This window comes from Thamnophis elegans, chromosome 3 (genome assembly GCF_009769535.1).
Source record: "Thamnophis elegans isolate rThaEle1 chromosome 3, rThaEle1.pri, whole genome shotgun sequence".
NCBI lineage: Eukaryota > Metazoa > Chordata > Lepidosauria > Squamata > Colubridae > Thamnophis > Thamnophis elegans.
In genome coordinates this window covers 107,497,851-107,513,388 of record NC_045543.1, presented here as the reverse complement: position 1 = coordinate 107,513,388, position 15,538 = coordinate 107,497,851, and the positions used below count along the sequence as shown (strand labels likewise).

The following is a 15,538-nucleotide window of genomic DNA, read 5'->3' as shown; positions in this document are numbered from 1 at the left end:
GTTCCCCTGTGTCAATGAAGACTCCAAACCATTCTACCTTTCTGCATCCAACATGTCTCCGTCCAGTGGTGATGCTTCCTCTTCAGCAAGATCTATTTAATTAATACTCAAATGTGCAAAGTAAAATGCATGGCTGTCAATGTAAACTCTCCAAAGATTGTTGTACTTGAAGAGGGAAGTCACATAGCTCTGGAGTGATGTCAAAAGTGATGTTTTATGGACTGGAAGGGGAACAAAAGAGTTTATTATCTTAACACATATTTAATTGTATACATTTTGCATAAGTTTCAGAAAAAAAGTGCTTTTTAGCCTTGAGTTGTTTTGAAAAATTTCAGTCAATTAATGAGTTTTATTTACAGTCAAAAGGTAACACCTTCAGAATTCTCTTTGCTTTTGAGATGCAGTAAAAGTTCTGGGGTGTTCTTGAGCTTACTTTCCAGCTGAAGGTAATTGAGAATTCTGTTGCTCCAAACAGCCTTGTTTTCCTTTTCTGAAAAACGACCCATGGTGAGAGGTCCTCGGGATATGTTCTTGTCAAATTTAATTGAAGTCTGTAAACTTGCAGACTGCCAGAGATGATAATATAATGTAAAAACAAAGCATTCACATACGTACATGGGTCAATCCATAATGAAATAAGTGAAGGAGTGTCATGCTCCGCTATGAAGATAATCATATTTTCTTTCAAAAGGAAAATTTAAAAAGAATTATGTAAAATTATATGGTACCAATTTAAAAAAAAACAGATCTTCCTTGAATAATTCCTATTGCTGTTTATTTATATACATAATGAACAAGAAATATAGTCCAGTTTTCCATATTCCATACAAAGTGTCATATTTAAGACAAATATATTTTAACTTATTTGATTTCCTCCAATTTTAGTTGTAACTAGAGTTCTTTTGCATTTTACAGATTTTCCAGTGGAATAATGGCATCTTTATATTCCGTAATCAACTCTCTGTGAATGGAGTTTTGAGTCTGGATCTTTTCTCCAGGGGAAGTACAACATATCTAGTCATTGTCCCTTGTGAATCCATGCATACACCTCTTTTATTCAAGTGGTCAGAAAATGATTTTATAAGGTTTCAAGAAGTGCCAATCAATGGAATAACACAAGTCAAAGCTGTCATTTCTGGATCTGACATCTACCTAATTTTTGCAAACGGTACTCATATTTGATAGAATTACATAAAGAGTGGAAACTGAAGCAAGAAAAAACTTTTAATGATTCTTATAATTAATGTTGCTTTGTTTAATGATGATCTTTTGATATATACTTATTATATAACATTTTAAAAAGGCCAACTATGCAAAGTTGATCATATATATTGGGGGGATTGTGCTAGTTGTTTTTCTCTTTTCTTTCAAAATCTGTTTGACAATGGTTTCTTCTGATATTAGGGACATAAGAGAAAATAATTTGTAATGAATAAATGAAGGAAACAGGGTTGTAGTTCTATCATCCATAGTGTTTCCTAAAATGAACTAGTATATTAGATGTTACTATTTATTGATTAGTAGTTATAAATACCCATATTCATAGAAAGCTGTCTGATTTTACTCTCCATAGAGCTCAACAGTAGATGTGAATTTTTTATCTGGGAGGCAGGGCAATTTTCCTTCAGATATTTTCAGTCCATTTCCATCAGAGCAGTAAATGCAATCCATACTTCTTTCCCACCTTCAGGTTTAGGTAAGTATGACAATTATCTTTAATAATGCATTAATTCAAACATGATTCCCCCCGCCCCCTTGCCAGATATAATTTTCCTGTAGGGGAAAATGCCTTTTTTTGCACCATCATCATAAATAATACTATTGGCCTTTTGGATCCTGTGAAATGTACAGTTGGTCATGATTTTTCAAAATAAGCACTTTGATCAATTTGGATATGGATATTACCTGCATCTTAATGGCATTGTCAGATATGAAATGGCCCTAAAAAGTCATTTTATTTGTGCACTTTGTTTTTTAGCCTAATATGATTAGTAATAGAGTCATTACCACAACACAAGCTTTCAGAGAGAAAACAAACTTACAAAACAATTTTTAACATGTATCTTAATCATGTGTTCAGAATAAAGTTTTTTTGTTGCTGATTGGAAGAAAAATGAGAGCATGCTGCATTTGCTGCAAAGTGCAAACATTTCTTACCTCCTTCAGGAATGCTTTGCACAGCTGCTTGCACAAATCTTTCCCTGATTGTCTAAATATGGCAGTGCATGCACAATTGCTTTGCTATGTTTGTGATACAAGCAAAAGTGTTGTCGACATTCAGATGAATGATGTGATAAGCCTTAGAAGCAGCCACACTGAGCTTCCAGGGGACATGGTCACTTCAACAACTGATGTTTATTCATTTCAGTGCCTTTTTGGAGTAGCCTTTTAAGTGCTTTGTATATCTTTAAAACAGAAAGTACTGTGTAAATGCGAAATACACCTTGAACAAAACCAATTAAATATTTTTTTAATTTTTTTTAGCATAATATGTTAATATGTTTCTCTAACATTCTTATCTTCTTTGATTCTTGCTGTAGTGCAGGTGTTGTTTGCCAGCAAAGATAAATCAGCTCTGTATTCCTGGAACTCAGAAATGAATCAGTTTTCTCAGTTGCTAGATGCTCCTTCTGCCAATCATATTTCCAGTATCAATGTAAAGTCTCTTAATTCTAACAAAAGTCTCATTGTTGTGACTGGAGATTCCTATTCCTATGTTTACGAGCTAACTGCAATTTCAAATCAGTCAGATTTTATACCTAGGTATGATTTTATTTTTTTATATTGATTATTGTTACTTTTGTTAGTTACAGTTTATAAAACAATGTTACAGTCATCATACTACTGTTCTTTCTTTTGCTGCAAAGATTTGAGTTCCTAATAAAATACCTTCCATGTTCTGAATCTTTCACTTTCTAGTGAAAATTCTACAGTGAGAAAGTGATAGTCAGCAGCCAAGGACACTATCTTGGAATTGTTCAGAAATACAGGAAAGAGTACTGTCAAAGATTATAAACAAAATATGACCAAATTAAAAATGATAATGGAATATATAGCCTAGAAAGCTGATAGAAGTCTGCTGACTATTTTTTGATTCATTGATTGCCAAGAGATCTTTTTCCTTTGGGATAAAACTGGATAAAGTCTAAAAACAATGAAATTAGTCTAATCTAAATGGAACGCAGTGTATATTATTTGCTTAAAATATGTATGAGGTAATCTACCTGGCAAATGAAATGTCTTGCTAAAGTAATATGGAGACAGAGAGCTTCCACGCTGCACTGCTCCATAGATACTACTTTTAAATTCTGCTTCAGTGTGTGGAATGATATCCCAAAACAGACTATAAAAACTTTGGGATTTTATAGATAGGAGGAAAAGGATAAATTATTCTATATAAACATGTCTATTTGCTTGTTTTTGAATTGACCTCACATGTTTCCTGTAGCACTTAAGTTAATAGCAACAAAAAATTAGTAATTGATAGAAACTCTTTTTTAAAGTACCTAAAATTACATTTTTTCTGTATCAAAACTGATTTTACTTTGTCTCAGAAGAACAATTGTTTAATTATAAATATGCTGTACATTGTGTTTTTATGCTAGTTCAGGTGAACTGATATTTGAACCAGGAGATAAAGAAATTGTGATAGCAATCAATATTTTTGATGACATAGTCCCAGAGGAAGAAGAATCTTTTGGAGCATGGCTGAAAAATCCAAAGGGTGGTGCAGAAATAGGTCCTAATGGTTATGTGACCATAGTGATACCCTCTAATGATGATGCTCATGGAGTTGTTGCATTTGCCCAGGTAAAATTAAAATATTAAATTAAATATTTTTAATACTAGGCTCCTGTTAACACATATATGCATTCATGTTTATAATGTTGTAAACACAACACCAGTATCATAAACAGCTGCCTTAGTAACATATCTCACCATATTATCCATTCATCTTTGGATAGCAAGATGGATAGTATATAAAAGTAAAACTAAATAAAAATGCTTTGGAACCTGCAATTTCTGTCATGTCATACTGGTTTAATTGTGAATTCTGTTGTGATGGCTTATAAATTAGGAAAATGTATTGTTTTACTAATAAGATTTATATCTTAGCTTCCCCAAGGCAATTTAATAGTTTACACTGATGTACATAATAATACTGCATAGTTAAGTTAGTCTGACAGATCACTGGTTCAAGGACACCTGAATCCAAGGTCTTAAATTTAAGTCCAGTAATCTATTTGCTACTACATATAGGTGTCAAAATGCATATAAAAACTAGCCTATCTTGTTTATTGTTTATTTCTATTGTGAAATTAAATATAGGGAACTCAGTTTCTTCATTGGCCGCATTTCAGCGATACTAATTTTCTCTGCTGTAGAAGGTTGTCAAAATGGGAACCAACATTTCTCAGGCTAGATAGAACTTTTAAGTAAATAATGACAGAAATCTCCCAAGCTTAAGGCCAGGAAAACTTTAGTAGAGCTAAAGGCAGATGGAATTGATTTTCAAAGTTTTGCAGTAGGCAGATCTGTATGCATATGGATAAAGAAAGGAAAAGTGCTTCTTCCTATTGTGGAATAAAACCACATCACATCTTTGAGTGTCAGTGGATACCTAAGTATGGGTTAAATATCTGGGGAGTATAGACATATTGCTGTGCCTGAAGTAAAGGTTCACTGCTTTTATTAAAGCAAAATCTGATAGTCACACCTTTTCAGTTTAAATTATGATTTTAACTATTTTTATACATTTTTGAAAACATGGTTATTCTTTTTTGTTATATATGCATGTTATACTATCTATGTATTATTTTTCATCATTGGCATATTTTTAGAATTCTTTATTTAAACAAGCCGAAGAAATGGAACAGGACACCTTGATCACCTTGAACGTTGAGCGCTTAATAAGTACATTTGGACATGTTATAGTACACTGGGAAGCTAGCGGGAGTATTAATGACATATTTCCAACTTCAGGGGTGGTATGTATTTTGCCAAAATTTTAGCTATAGAAACTGCCAACTAGTTTAATTGCTAATGTATTACTGATCTAATTAAATAAGAATCAAATTGGCTAATATTAACTCAAAAGTTTTCTTCCCTCATATTGTCCCTTAATTTCTTGATCTAAAAATTCCAAATCATTTTGATTTATGGAAAAAATCATTTCTTCCTTTGCTTTCATGCTCCTTAGATAACATTTTATCTAATTTTGTTAAACTAAAAGAAAAAACAAAATTAAGAAAATTAAAATGTAAAGAAACTAGTAATTTGTTTGATTGTAATCATAATAGTAATGTTGTTTCATATTCTTAAATCAATGCAATAAGGCCATTAAGTTAACTTTGTCAGAAAATGGCAAAAACACTGTCAATTGTCAAAGTGCCCAAAATGCAATAATAGGACTCCAAGGTGGGTGAAGCAGTTGTAAATTCGAGGATAGGACTTGAGTAGGTTTGGGGAGTTGGTTATAACGTTGAATGGTCATCAAGTGAGGTATATTTTTATATAAATAGTGAATTTCCTTTGGTTGAAAAAGTGCTTTCTATGTGATGTTACTTCAGTCCTTTGTAGGGAAAGAAAGTTATACACTATATTTTAGAAATGTAGTATCAATACCATATTTAATGGAAATAATTAAAATATAAATTTATCCTATAATGCACACTGATACAAAAAACTGTCTTTTTGCTACATAAGTATATAGTAACGTGCATCATGTCAACTTACAAAGCTGTTTATGAGTACCTGCAGGAAACGCTATTTCATATAACTCATTTCTAGAAAATGGGCTGAAGTAGATCAAATTTAATAAAGTCAAAAATGAATGCCATTCAGATAATATAAATTATGCAATAGCACTTTCTTGTTGCTGCATACACTCAAGGAAAATTCACTCATGAGGAGGAACACAGCCCTTGAACAATATGAGATTGGGTATAAAATGGCAAGAGATGACTTTTAGGAAATGCCGGTACTCAGATTTCTTTTCTAAATTGAAAGTCTCAGTATTGCTGTTAGGTTGAAGAGGTTTAGTTTAGTTTAGAAAAAAAAATCTAAAGTGTCATAAAGTTCCACTTATAAGTACTCAAGATTATAGTCAGTTGCCATTGCTAAAAAGATTAGTATGTTTTTTATTTCTTCTGAATGCCAATGCAACTTAGAATTTTAATACACAAAGTAAAATAAACTTTGTTAGACATAAGAAAAATCCAAAATCATATTAGCATACTCTTCCCCTCCAACAACATTAAGTTTCTATCTGATAATCAAGGCAAAAGTTGTATATTTAAGCCATGGAATTTGCAAGTCTTAATAGGAAATACAGGAATAAACTGCAGGTATTAAAATCTTCTCTTCCTAAAATTGGGTAAGGTAGTACCTGATATTTCAACTTGATTCAACCTGCTTTCTTCAAAATATGACTCCAAAATATGTAGGACTACAATAGGAGTTACAGTCCAGCTTCCCTGAAAGATTTTATTTTGTACCATAGGTAAACAAAATAAACATTGAAAAGAAAACAAACATTACTAATTCAATGATTGGTTACAACTTGTATATTTAAGCAATATTGATATTGCAATTTTATTAGGATAATTTGATTAAATGTTTCTTTTAACTGGTACAAAAACTGCTAATTTTCATTGGAATGCATCTTAAACTGTTGTGTTAAGCCACAGTTATGTAACAAATATAAAGTTGTATATTTTCTTGTTAAATTCTGTAGGTGGCATTTTCAGAGGGTCAGGCTTTGTCAACAGTAACATTAACAGTCCTTGCAGATGTTTTTCCTGAAGCTACAGAGACACTGATTATAACTCTCACTCATATTAGCACAGTGGGCATTCAAGACCCCCAGAGAGGAGCCATAATTGATAAAAATCGAGCAAAAGCTATACTTACTATTCTGCCCAATGATATTCCCCTAGGTGTGGTGGGATGGCACACAAATTCTCTCTTTAACAAAGTAGCAGAGCCTGAAGGTGAGTCAGTTCTGAGAAAATCCTAGAGAAATTCAAGTATATATTTCCAGATTTTTTTTTTAAAAAAATGTTGCAGTTATATCTATAGATTTTAAAGTAAACATTTCTGAATATAGTTTCAAACATTTTCTTAATCTTGGAGGACCAATATAATATGTAGAACGTAATATATGAGTAGCAAGAAATATGAGTTATATTTTTGTAAATAGTTTTTGAAATGCTCAAAAAAATTATGTTTAGAAAAGAGTGCTTACACTTTTCTTAATGTCCTAATTTTTATCATCACAAATGATTAATTTTTCTTGAGCTGAGAAAAAATGCAATTTATGGAAGCAATTTATGAAAGTAATATTACTATTATGTAGTTCATTGGCCATACTCATATTAGTTTTGGTTGGAAAAAACAGACTCTTTCAATAAGTATATATATTCATTAACTTTAATATTGTTTTTTTCCTAGGGAGATCAACTACTATTACTTTACATATTTTCAGAGAACAACCACTTGTTGGTGATATTAGTATACACGTAATATCCCACCCTATCTTTTCACTCCCTCTTGTTAATCAAGCCATTGAAAATGAAGATTATAGATTGGAAAACAAGACCGTTATTATGACAGAGAATATAACATTAGTTTCAGTTAACGTAACCATTTTACCAGTGAGTATTTGAAAGTGTATAAATAGCTTGTAGCAAGCCTATATGTGAATGACATATGAAAAGTGAAAATACTTTTCTGATTAATATTTTTGCATAAAATAGGATAGCACTCAATAATTTAATGTTATAATTCCCTATACATCTATATCTGGACTAATTATATTCCCTGTATTTAAAAACATATTTTTTCAGTGTCTTTCAACTTTACAGTATATTTCATACTTTAAATATTTACGCTAGTTGAAAATTCCCAAGTTGATTAATGTTTGAATATTATTTGTAGGTGAGAAGAAGTATAGATATACCTACCGTGTTTCCCCGAATATATGACATGTCCTCATAATACAGCCATGACACATTTTTCTGGTGGGCAAAAATATAAGCCCCCCCCCACATATAAGCCCCCTGGACAACCCCCCACCTCCGGCCAGGCAGAGCGCTGCTCACCAACCTAGCAGTATCCCGAAGGTGCCAAGCCACAGGAACCTGGGGGGAGGCAAAGGTGATCGCGTTGCTTGGTGCCTCTGGGATACTGCTAGGTTGATGAGCAGCGCTGTGCCCAGCTGAAGAGAGGGGTTGATGGGCAGCTGCTCTTTTGTGAGCAGGCTCCCAAAGAGCCGGGCACAGCTCATTAGCGAATGACTGTGTTGCGCTGTCGCACAAGCGACCACGCTCACGAGCAGCCACCCGGCAAACCCCCCTAGGGATATTGCCAAGCCGCGGGAGCTGGGTGGTGTCGAACAGGTGCTCACGTGGCTTGGCAATATCCCTCAGTCAGTGAATGGCGCTGTGCCCAGCTGCAAAGGGGGTTTGCCGGGTGGCTACTCATGAGCATGGTTGCTTCATGGCTGCTGCGACAGAGCAACACAGCCATTCACCCATGAGGCTATGCCCGGCTGTTTGGGAACCCGTTCGCAAGAGAGCAGCCGCCCGGCAACCCCAAAACAATAAACCCTCCCCCCATAATAAAGCCCAAGCCATATTTTGTAGGTAAAAAGAAAATAAGACCCTGTTGTATTTTTGGAGAAACATGGTATGTACTTTATGATTGATTGATTAATAAATGAGTTAATAAATAGAAAATCTGCTGGTGTATTGCCTTCTACAATTTGTAATCTCAACAACTTCTACTTTTTATCTATATGTTCTCTGAATAAATGGTATGGACTATTCTACCATATTTATGATATACTATTAGTAATAATTTATTAAATTTATAAACACTACTTTGATATAGTGATTAAGACATCAGGCTAGAAAACAAGAGACAGTGAGCTCCTGGGCAGGAAGCTAGCTTGGTGGCCAGTCATTTTTCAGCCCTAGGAAGGAGGCATAGGCAAACCACTTCTGAAAAACTTTTCAATAAAATTTAATAGAACAAAAATAAATCCGTATGTTGCCCAACCTCCAGTGATTGTGGTTTCTATTAAAATATTTCATGCTTATTTTCTGATGCTACAATTTGTACAATCTCTGCTGCACCTCACAATTTGAACCCTTTTATCTTTAATCATTAACCTTAAATTAATTAATTTAATTTATCTTTAACTTTTCCTTAAATGGATTAGGTAATTAGATATACAGAGAAGAGCAGATTTTGATACAAGGAAATTATATTTTTAGGAAAGAAAATATAATTTTTAACAACCATTTGTTTTTATATAACTAATCTTCTTTACATTGAGGGAATTGATTGCTTGGTCATCCATGTCTTTACTTTCCATTGAAACAAACATAACTTGAAATGATTTCTCTTACTAGTCTATCCAAAATCTGAATCTGCAAAACAATTTAAAACATTTTTTTATCTTACAGGATAATATTCCAGAATTACAAGAGGGTTTTTTAATCAATATTAGTAGTGTGCAATTACTGAACTCTTCTCTTACTAGAGGGCAACAGAGCATGAAGAAACTTGGTTTAGAAATAGCTGAGATTTTAATTGAAGAAAATGATAACCCCAGAGGAATATTTCAGTTCAATATTAGCAAGGTGAGAACAAACTGAAACATCTCTGTCAAGAGCAGTAGAAACTATTCTTATTCTAAGCTGACTGTTTCAATGCATGTATGTAGGTAATAATACATAGGTTAATAATGTGAAATTATAAATCTTTTACCCATGCTTAATATGTCCATTGCTATTATGTTTTCCTATGATATAATGAAGCCAAGTCTTCCATAATTATAATTTTCCTATTTATTTATCTTAACCTGAATAGGACAGGATTAGTTGGCAAAGAGTTGCTAAAGCATCTATTGATCCTTACCACTAAAGGTCTTGATTCTTATTCATTCAATCAATTTCATTACAATCTGGTGGCTTACAGTAGCTTACATACATAATACATATTATATAATATGTCAAAATAATTAAATATTGTTCCTGTAAGATCTGGGAGATGGGCACTAGATTCTATTTAGAACAGGCATTTCTGCAGGTACTCAGATTCCAAACCATAAAGGTCAAAACCAGCACGTTAATTTATACCTGAAAATCAGGTATCACTTTAGGCCTGTAAATTCCATATTATGTATTTCCAGCATCGAGAGCCATTGAATATGCATTCAGAATTATTTGTAATTTTAAGAAGTCTTTACGGGCAAGTAGGTTGTAGTAGCCTGTTACAGTGGTAATGAGAGTGTAAGTTTTAGCCTACTAGGTAAAGCCCCAAGTGAAGCATTACTTGAACTTGGGTGAAGACATTTCTACTTGTTATTCTACCTTCAAGCAGGAGCTGTGAGTGTAGATGGGCCACCAATTGTGAATCTGTTCCTTCACTGTGCTTGTGAGATAACAGAAGTAACACTACTGTTGATAGAGAATCTTAATAGACAAACTGTAGTTACATCTTTCTTAGATTACACTTCAAGCAGTTCTCTCCCATCCAAACCCTTAAAATCTCCAGGCAGTAAAAATAGAATTTAGATTTTAGATTTTATTAACATTTGTAGGCCGCCCTTTTCCCTGAGGGGACTCAGGGCGGCTCACATAAAATCAGGGAGGGGAAGTACAAACAGTAACATAGACACATATAATAAAAGTAATAAGCAACATACATTCATCATTCGGGAGGGGCGGCTATCCTTGTCCCCAGGCCTGACGGGCTAGCCAGTTCTTGAGGGCTGTGCGGAAGGCCTGGACGGTGGTGAGGGTACGAATCTCCACGGGGAGTTCGTTCCAAAGGGTCGGGGCAACTACTGAGAAGGCCCTCCTCCTTGTAGTTGCCAGCCGGCACTGGCTGGCTGATGGAATACGGAGGAGGCCCAATCTGTGTGATCTAATTGGTCGCAGGGAGGTGATTGGCAGGAGGCGGTCTCTCAAGTATCCAGATCCACTACCATGCAGGGCTTTATGAGTGACTAATAGCACCTTGAAGCGCATCCGGAGATCGACAGGTAGCCAGCGCAGCTCGCGGAGGATAGGTGTTATGTGGGTGAACCGCGGTGCACCCACAATCACTCGCGCGGCCGCGTTCTGTACCAACTGAAGTCGCCGGATGCTCTTCAAGGTAGAATATCAACAGTATTTCACCTACCTCTCCATCTGTTCCCCTCAGTAGACAAATTGGGCAGGCATCCAAAGAACAGGTGGCACAATACAACACTGACAGATTTTCAACCACTTCACAGTATTCATAGGCTAAAAGGATTCCTGAAAATATGCCATGATAAAGAACAACCACTATCAAAGACATTCTCCATATAGTTAAATGAAGAAATAGAAAAGCTGTAGCATTTCTCATAAAATAGGCCACTAATAATTAACTCATAAAATAGGCAATAATAATTAACTAAAAGCTTTTATTAAGGGAGAAAGCTCTCAACTATTCCATGAGAAAATCCAAAGGCAGAAAATGAGTCTATTTATGTTTGTGATAAATGTGTTTGTACTTTTGTTATTACTATTCTCACTTTGGCCTAACAATCCCTGAAAGAGCAATTCCTAACTCATATATGTATGTATGTATGTATGTATGTATGTATGTATGTATATCCTATTATATTTATTATCTCTCACTTTTTCTCTTCTTCCCACTCTTCCTTCTGAAATACAGGCACTATTATATTTTTAATAAAATACTAATTGTTCCCTTTCAAGGATATGAACAGGACAGTGGCTGCTTATGAAGTACCACCACCAGATAATATTCTAAAGTTGTCCATTGTTCGGAAGGCAGGAACATTTGGATCAATAAAACTGGATTGGGAAGCCACACCTGCCTCTGCTAGTCTGAAAGACTTTTCACCATCATTTGGAAATCTTATATTTGCTGATGGACAAGTATGTAACATATTGATAAATCATCCCCTCCCCATATTTTTTATTCTTATGATTATTGTATGTTCCTTTTAAGATAGTTGTGGCTAATAATCACAGGATGCTTTTCCCCTTTCTTACATTTTAAGTACGTACAAAGCACATGTCTATGCATAAATATTCAAAAATAAGTTTCATTGACTTAGTGAGGTCTGAATAGCTTTTAGCCAACAATCTGTGTGGTTCTAATATAGGATGGCAAATAGGGTCCTTTTTTCATGGCTGATTGTGATTGGAGACCCACTTACATTTACTATAAATGTATTAAACCATGAAAACCATTAATTGCTGTAAAAATGAGAGCCTCATTGAAATCTGACTCATGTTCATATTTAAAGTACTATGAAACCTACCAAACTTCTGGAAGTTGGTGTAACTCTATTCATATTTTTTTCTTAGCAACTTTTCTGTTTTGGATCTATTATCTAATGCCATTAAAGTAAAGAAACAATGCATTTTATATAGATATATTAAAAATGGATATTTTGTTTCTAAATGTGCCAGTGAATCCTACTACATTTAGGAGTTTCCCTACTTCTTCCACTAAATGGACTTTGCTTCAGAACCCTGTACTGACACAGCTTGTACCACTTCAAGCCTTGCTGCTTGTTTTTAAAGGACAGTGGAGACTATTTTGTAAAAGGGTTTTGTGGTGTTTTTAACTGTTTATGTGTATGATATGCATTAGGCCAGAGTTGCCTTCTTTGAGGTTCATTTTATCTATTTATTTATTTATTAACCAAATTTATAAAGCTGCCCACCTCACCTGAACTTTCATTTCCATTTCTATTTTGCTTCAAAATTAAATCTAAATGTCTTGAACATGTTCATGATACTTATTTCATCTTTGTTTTTATTTTTAATTTATTTCCAAGGTTGCAGGAGTGATAGAGATCACTATCATAGATGATGATGAGGTTGAATTTTTGGAAATGTTCACTGTTACCTTACTTAGAGTGACAGGTGATGCAAGATTAGGTGATGATGTACAGGTGATGGTTACTATTGCACCAAATGATTCACCTGCTGGAGTGTTCAGTTTTGAAGAAAAGCATGTAAGTGAAAGTAAGATCTTATATGTAATGCCAGACACCTGCATATCACTTGCATATTCAAACCTTAATGTATAGATATGTCCAGCTAGATGCTCAATCCAGCTGAGACCAAAAGCAGTAGTAGGATATAAATAATAAGCGGCTGAAATTAGCCAAGATGCATCTGAAAACAAAATGTCTATTTAAAACTAATCCATAAATCTCAAAATACATATCACCTTGGATGTTTTTCATTGCATCAGAATTAGATAGCCAGATGTTATTATTCTCCTTCACATTTGTATTTGTATTTGTATTTGTATTTTATTATTTGTATGCCGCCCTTCTCCGGGAGGACTCAGGGCGATGAACAATTCAAGGGGGAAAAGAAGGGGGACATAAAAAGACAAAATACAAATAATAAAAGTAGACAACAGTCGCACAACCATACATGTTGAGAGGGGAGGGAACTCATCACCCCCAGGCCTGCCGGCAAAGCCAGGTTTTGACGGCTTTTCGGAAGGCCTGGAGAGAGGTGAGGGTCCGAATCCCTGCGGGGAGTTCATTCCAGAGGGCCGGAGCTGCCACAGAGAAGGCCCTCCCCCGGGTAATAGCCAGGTGGCATTGGCTGGTAGATGGCACCCGGAGGAGGCCAACCCTGTGAGATCTAATGCGTCTGTGGGAGGTAATTGGCAGCAGGCGGTCTCTCAAGTACCCAGATCCCATGACTATATACAGAGCAATTGTTTTAGGAACTATCCAGGTTCTAGTGCAGAATATTTTCAGGAAGGGATGTATAGAGGCTTTCACAATGGTATACACAGCAATTTCCTTTAAGCTCTTTGAACAGACAACTATAGATAGTTTACATGACGTCTATCCCCTACACCAGGAGGATATAGCTCTGGATCATTTTCATCAATAAATAAATGACCAGGTATAATTTTTGACTCATTTGTAAATTGGGTTTTCTTTACTTAGTTTTAGGGTTTGTGTGGACAATAGATCATGTTTTATAACATGGGTATACAAAAATATTGAAAATTCCAAAGAATTCACAAACAACTAAGCACCACTGTAGATAGTCCATCCTTCCTTAGTATTTGTGTTTGGATTTAAATAAGGGGAGCTCTTCTAGTTAGTAAAATAGTAGCAGAATCTAGAAAAAGTGGTCTAGAACTCTTTCCCCCCTGTTGATAATTAGGATATCAAAAGAAGTATATGCTATTTTAAGGACCTCTGAGTGTCAACAATTGGGTGTAAAAGTAAAATTGAGTCAGGCATATTTTTTTTGGAAAAAAAAAAGTAGCAATTCTCAGATTGGATTAGCAGAAGTGATACCACAACTAGAACTTAATATTGTATGCAATAGCTATTTTATCAAGTGATTGTATTTATCTAACAGATATATCTGTGTTTGCATATGAAGGTGCTAAATGGGACAAGAGAATAAATAAATAATGATGCTGCTCCTGGAAGCAGAATTATTACTATAGGCTGTCATATATAATAGTTTTGTTAATGAATTTATTGAGAAAGAAGATGTTTGACAATTAAGTACAATTTGTAGATAGAATTCTAACATAAATATATTTTGAATCATCCTCAAATTAGTCTTTGTTTACTAACTGGAACAAAAGAAAGATATTTTTGTTCACATGAAAACATCACTGTACCATATGAACAGATTCAATGTTTACTTGTATATTTATAATTTAACATTCTTAAGGACAAAGAAGAAACAATTTAATTGCTTTATAATTGTAGGCTTTATTTGAAAAACCAAAAGAAAAAAATAAATGGTCATAAAGTCTATTTTATTTCATTATTTATATTTTACAATTATTTTATACCGCTCCATGTGGCAGCTCTGGGCACTGTGCAATAACTATTGCTATTAATGGGCTTCTTTGAATGACTGGTTGTTTGAATCAAATCATTTGCCACATTAAACAGTTTTTAAAGGGGAATGTGATTAAACAGAGAAAGTCCCTTATGCAGAGATCCTCTTTAGTCTTATTGAGAGAGGCTGCATGTGTGCATTTCTCCTTCTTGTTGGCAGATTCTGGCACCAGGTACTGACAGGTAGGCTGCTGGTTCCAGCAATGCATCAAAAGTGGAATGTGTGGGACATAAAGGAAGCTCAACACTGACATATTTTGCTTGTTATTCAATATTGGTCTCCGTAATACCAATGCTTTTCTTGTTTCAGGTAACAGTGAAAGAACCTCAGTCAATACATGATCCCACAGCAAATGTCTTTCTCACTGTAAGTCGAAGTTCAGGAGGCCAAGGAGAAGTCCAGATTCTTTGGAAACTTGAGGAGGCAGCTAGATATGATCTCACTCCTCTCAATGGTACTCTTTTCTTTTCTGAGGTACAGCCCCTTTTGCCACATCACTTTTTTAATGTTGTGTTATTATTTATTATTTTATTTTAAGTCAAGCTTATGTATATATGTTATATCATATTTTATGTATTTTCATTGCTTTGTTTTTCATTGTGTGTTTTATTGTTCTATTATTTTGC

The 15,538-nt window shown here is 34.5% G+C and overlaps 1 protein-coding gene across 1 annotated transcript in view; it reads left to right on the top strand.

Moving 5' to 3' along the window:
- Positions 1–15,538, top strand: part of ADGRV1 (adhesion G protein-coupled receptor V1) — a 246,303-nt gene that overhangs the window by 73,984 nt on the left and 156,781 nt on the right. Inside the window, exons 48-58 of the mRNA XM_032213599.1 lie at positions 916–1,168; positions 1,574–1,696; positions 2,541–2,763; positions 3,606–3,810; positions 4,842–4,988; positions 6,737–6,992; positions 7,453–7,655; positions 9,471–9,647; positions 11,757–11,939; positions 12,851–13,030; positions 15,222–15,386. Of these exons, the coding sequence (XP_032069490.1) occupies positions 916–1,168; positions 1,574–1,696; positions 2,541–2,763; positions 3,606–3,810; positions 4,842–4,988; positions 6,737–6,992; positions 7,453–7,655; positions 9,471–9,647; positions 11,757–11,939; positions 12,851–13,030; positions 15,222–15,386 (2,115 nt within the window). The remainder of the gene's footprint in view (positions 1–915; positions 1,169–1,573; positions 1,697–2,540; positions 2,764–3,605; positions 3,811–4,841; positions 4,989–6,736; positions 6,993–7,452; positions 7,656–9,470; positions 9,648–11,756; positions 11,940–12,850; positions 13,031–15,221; positions 15,387–15,538) is intronic.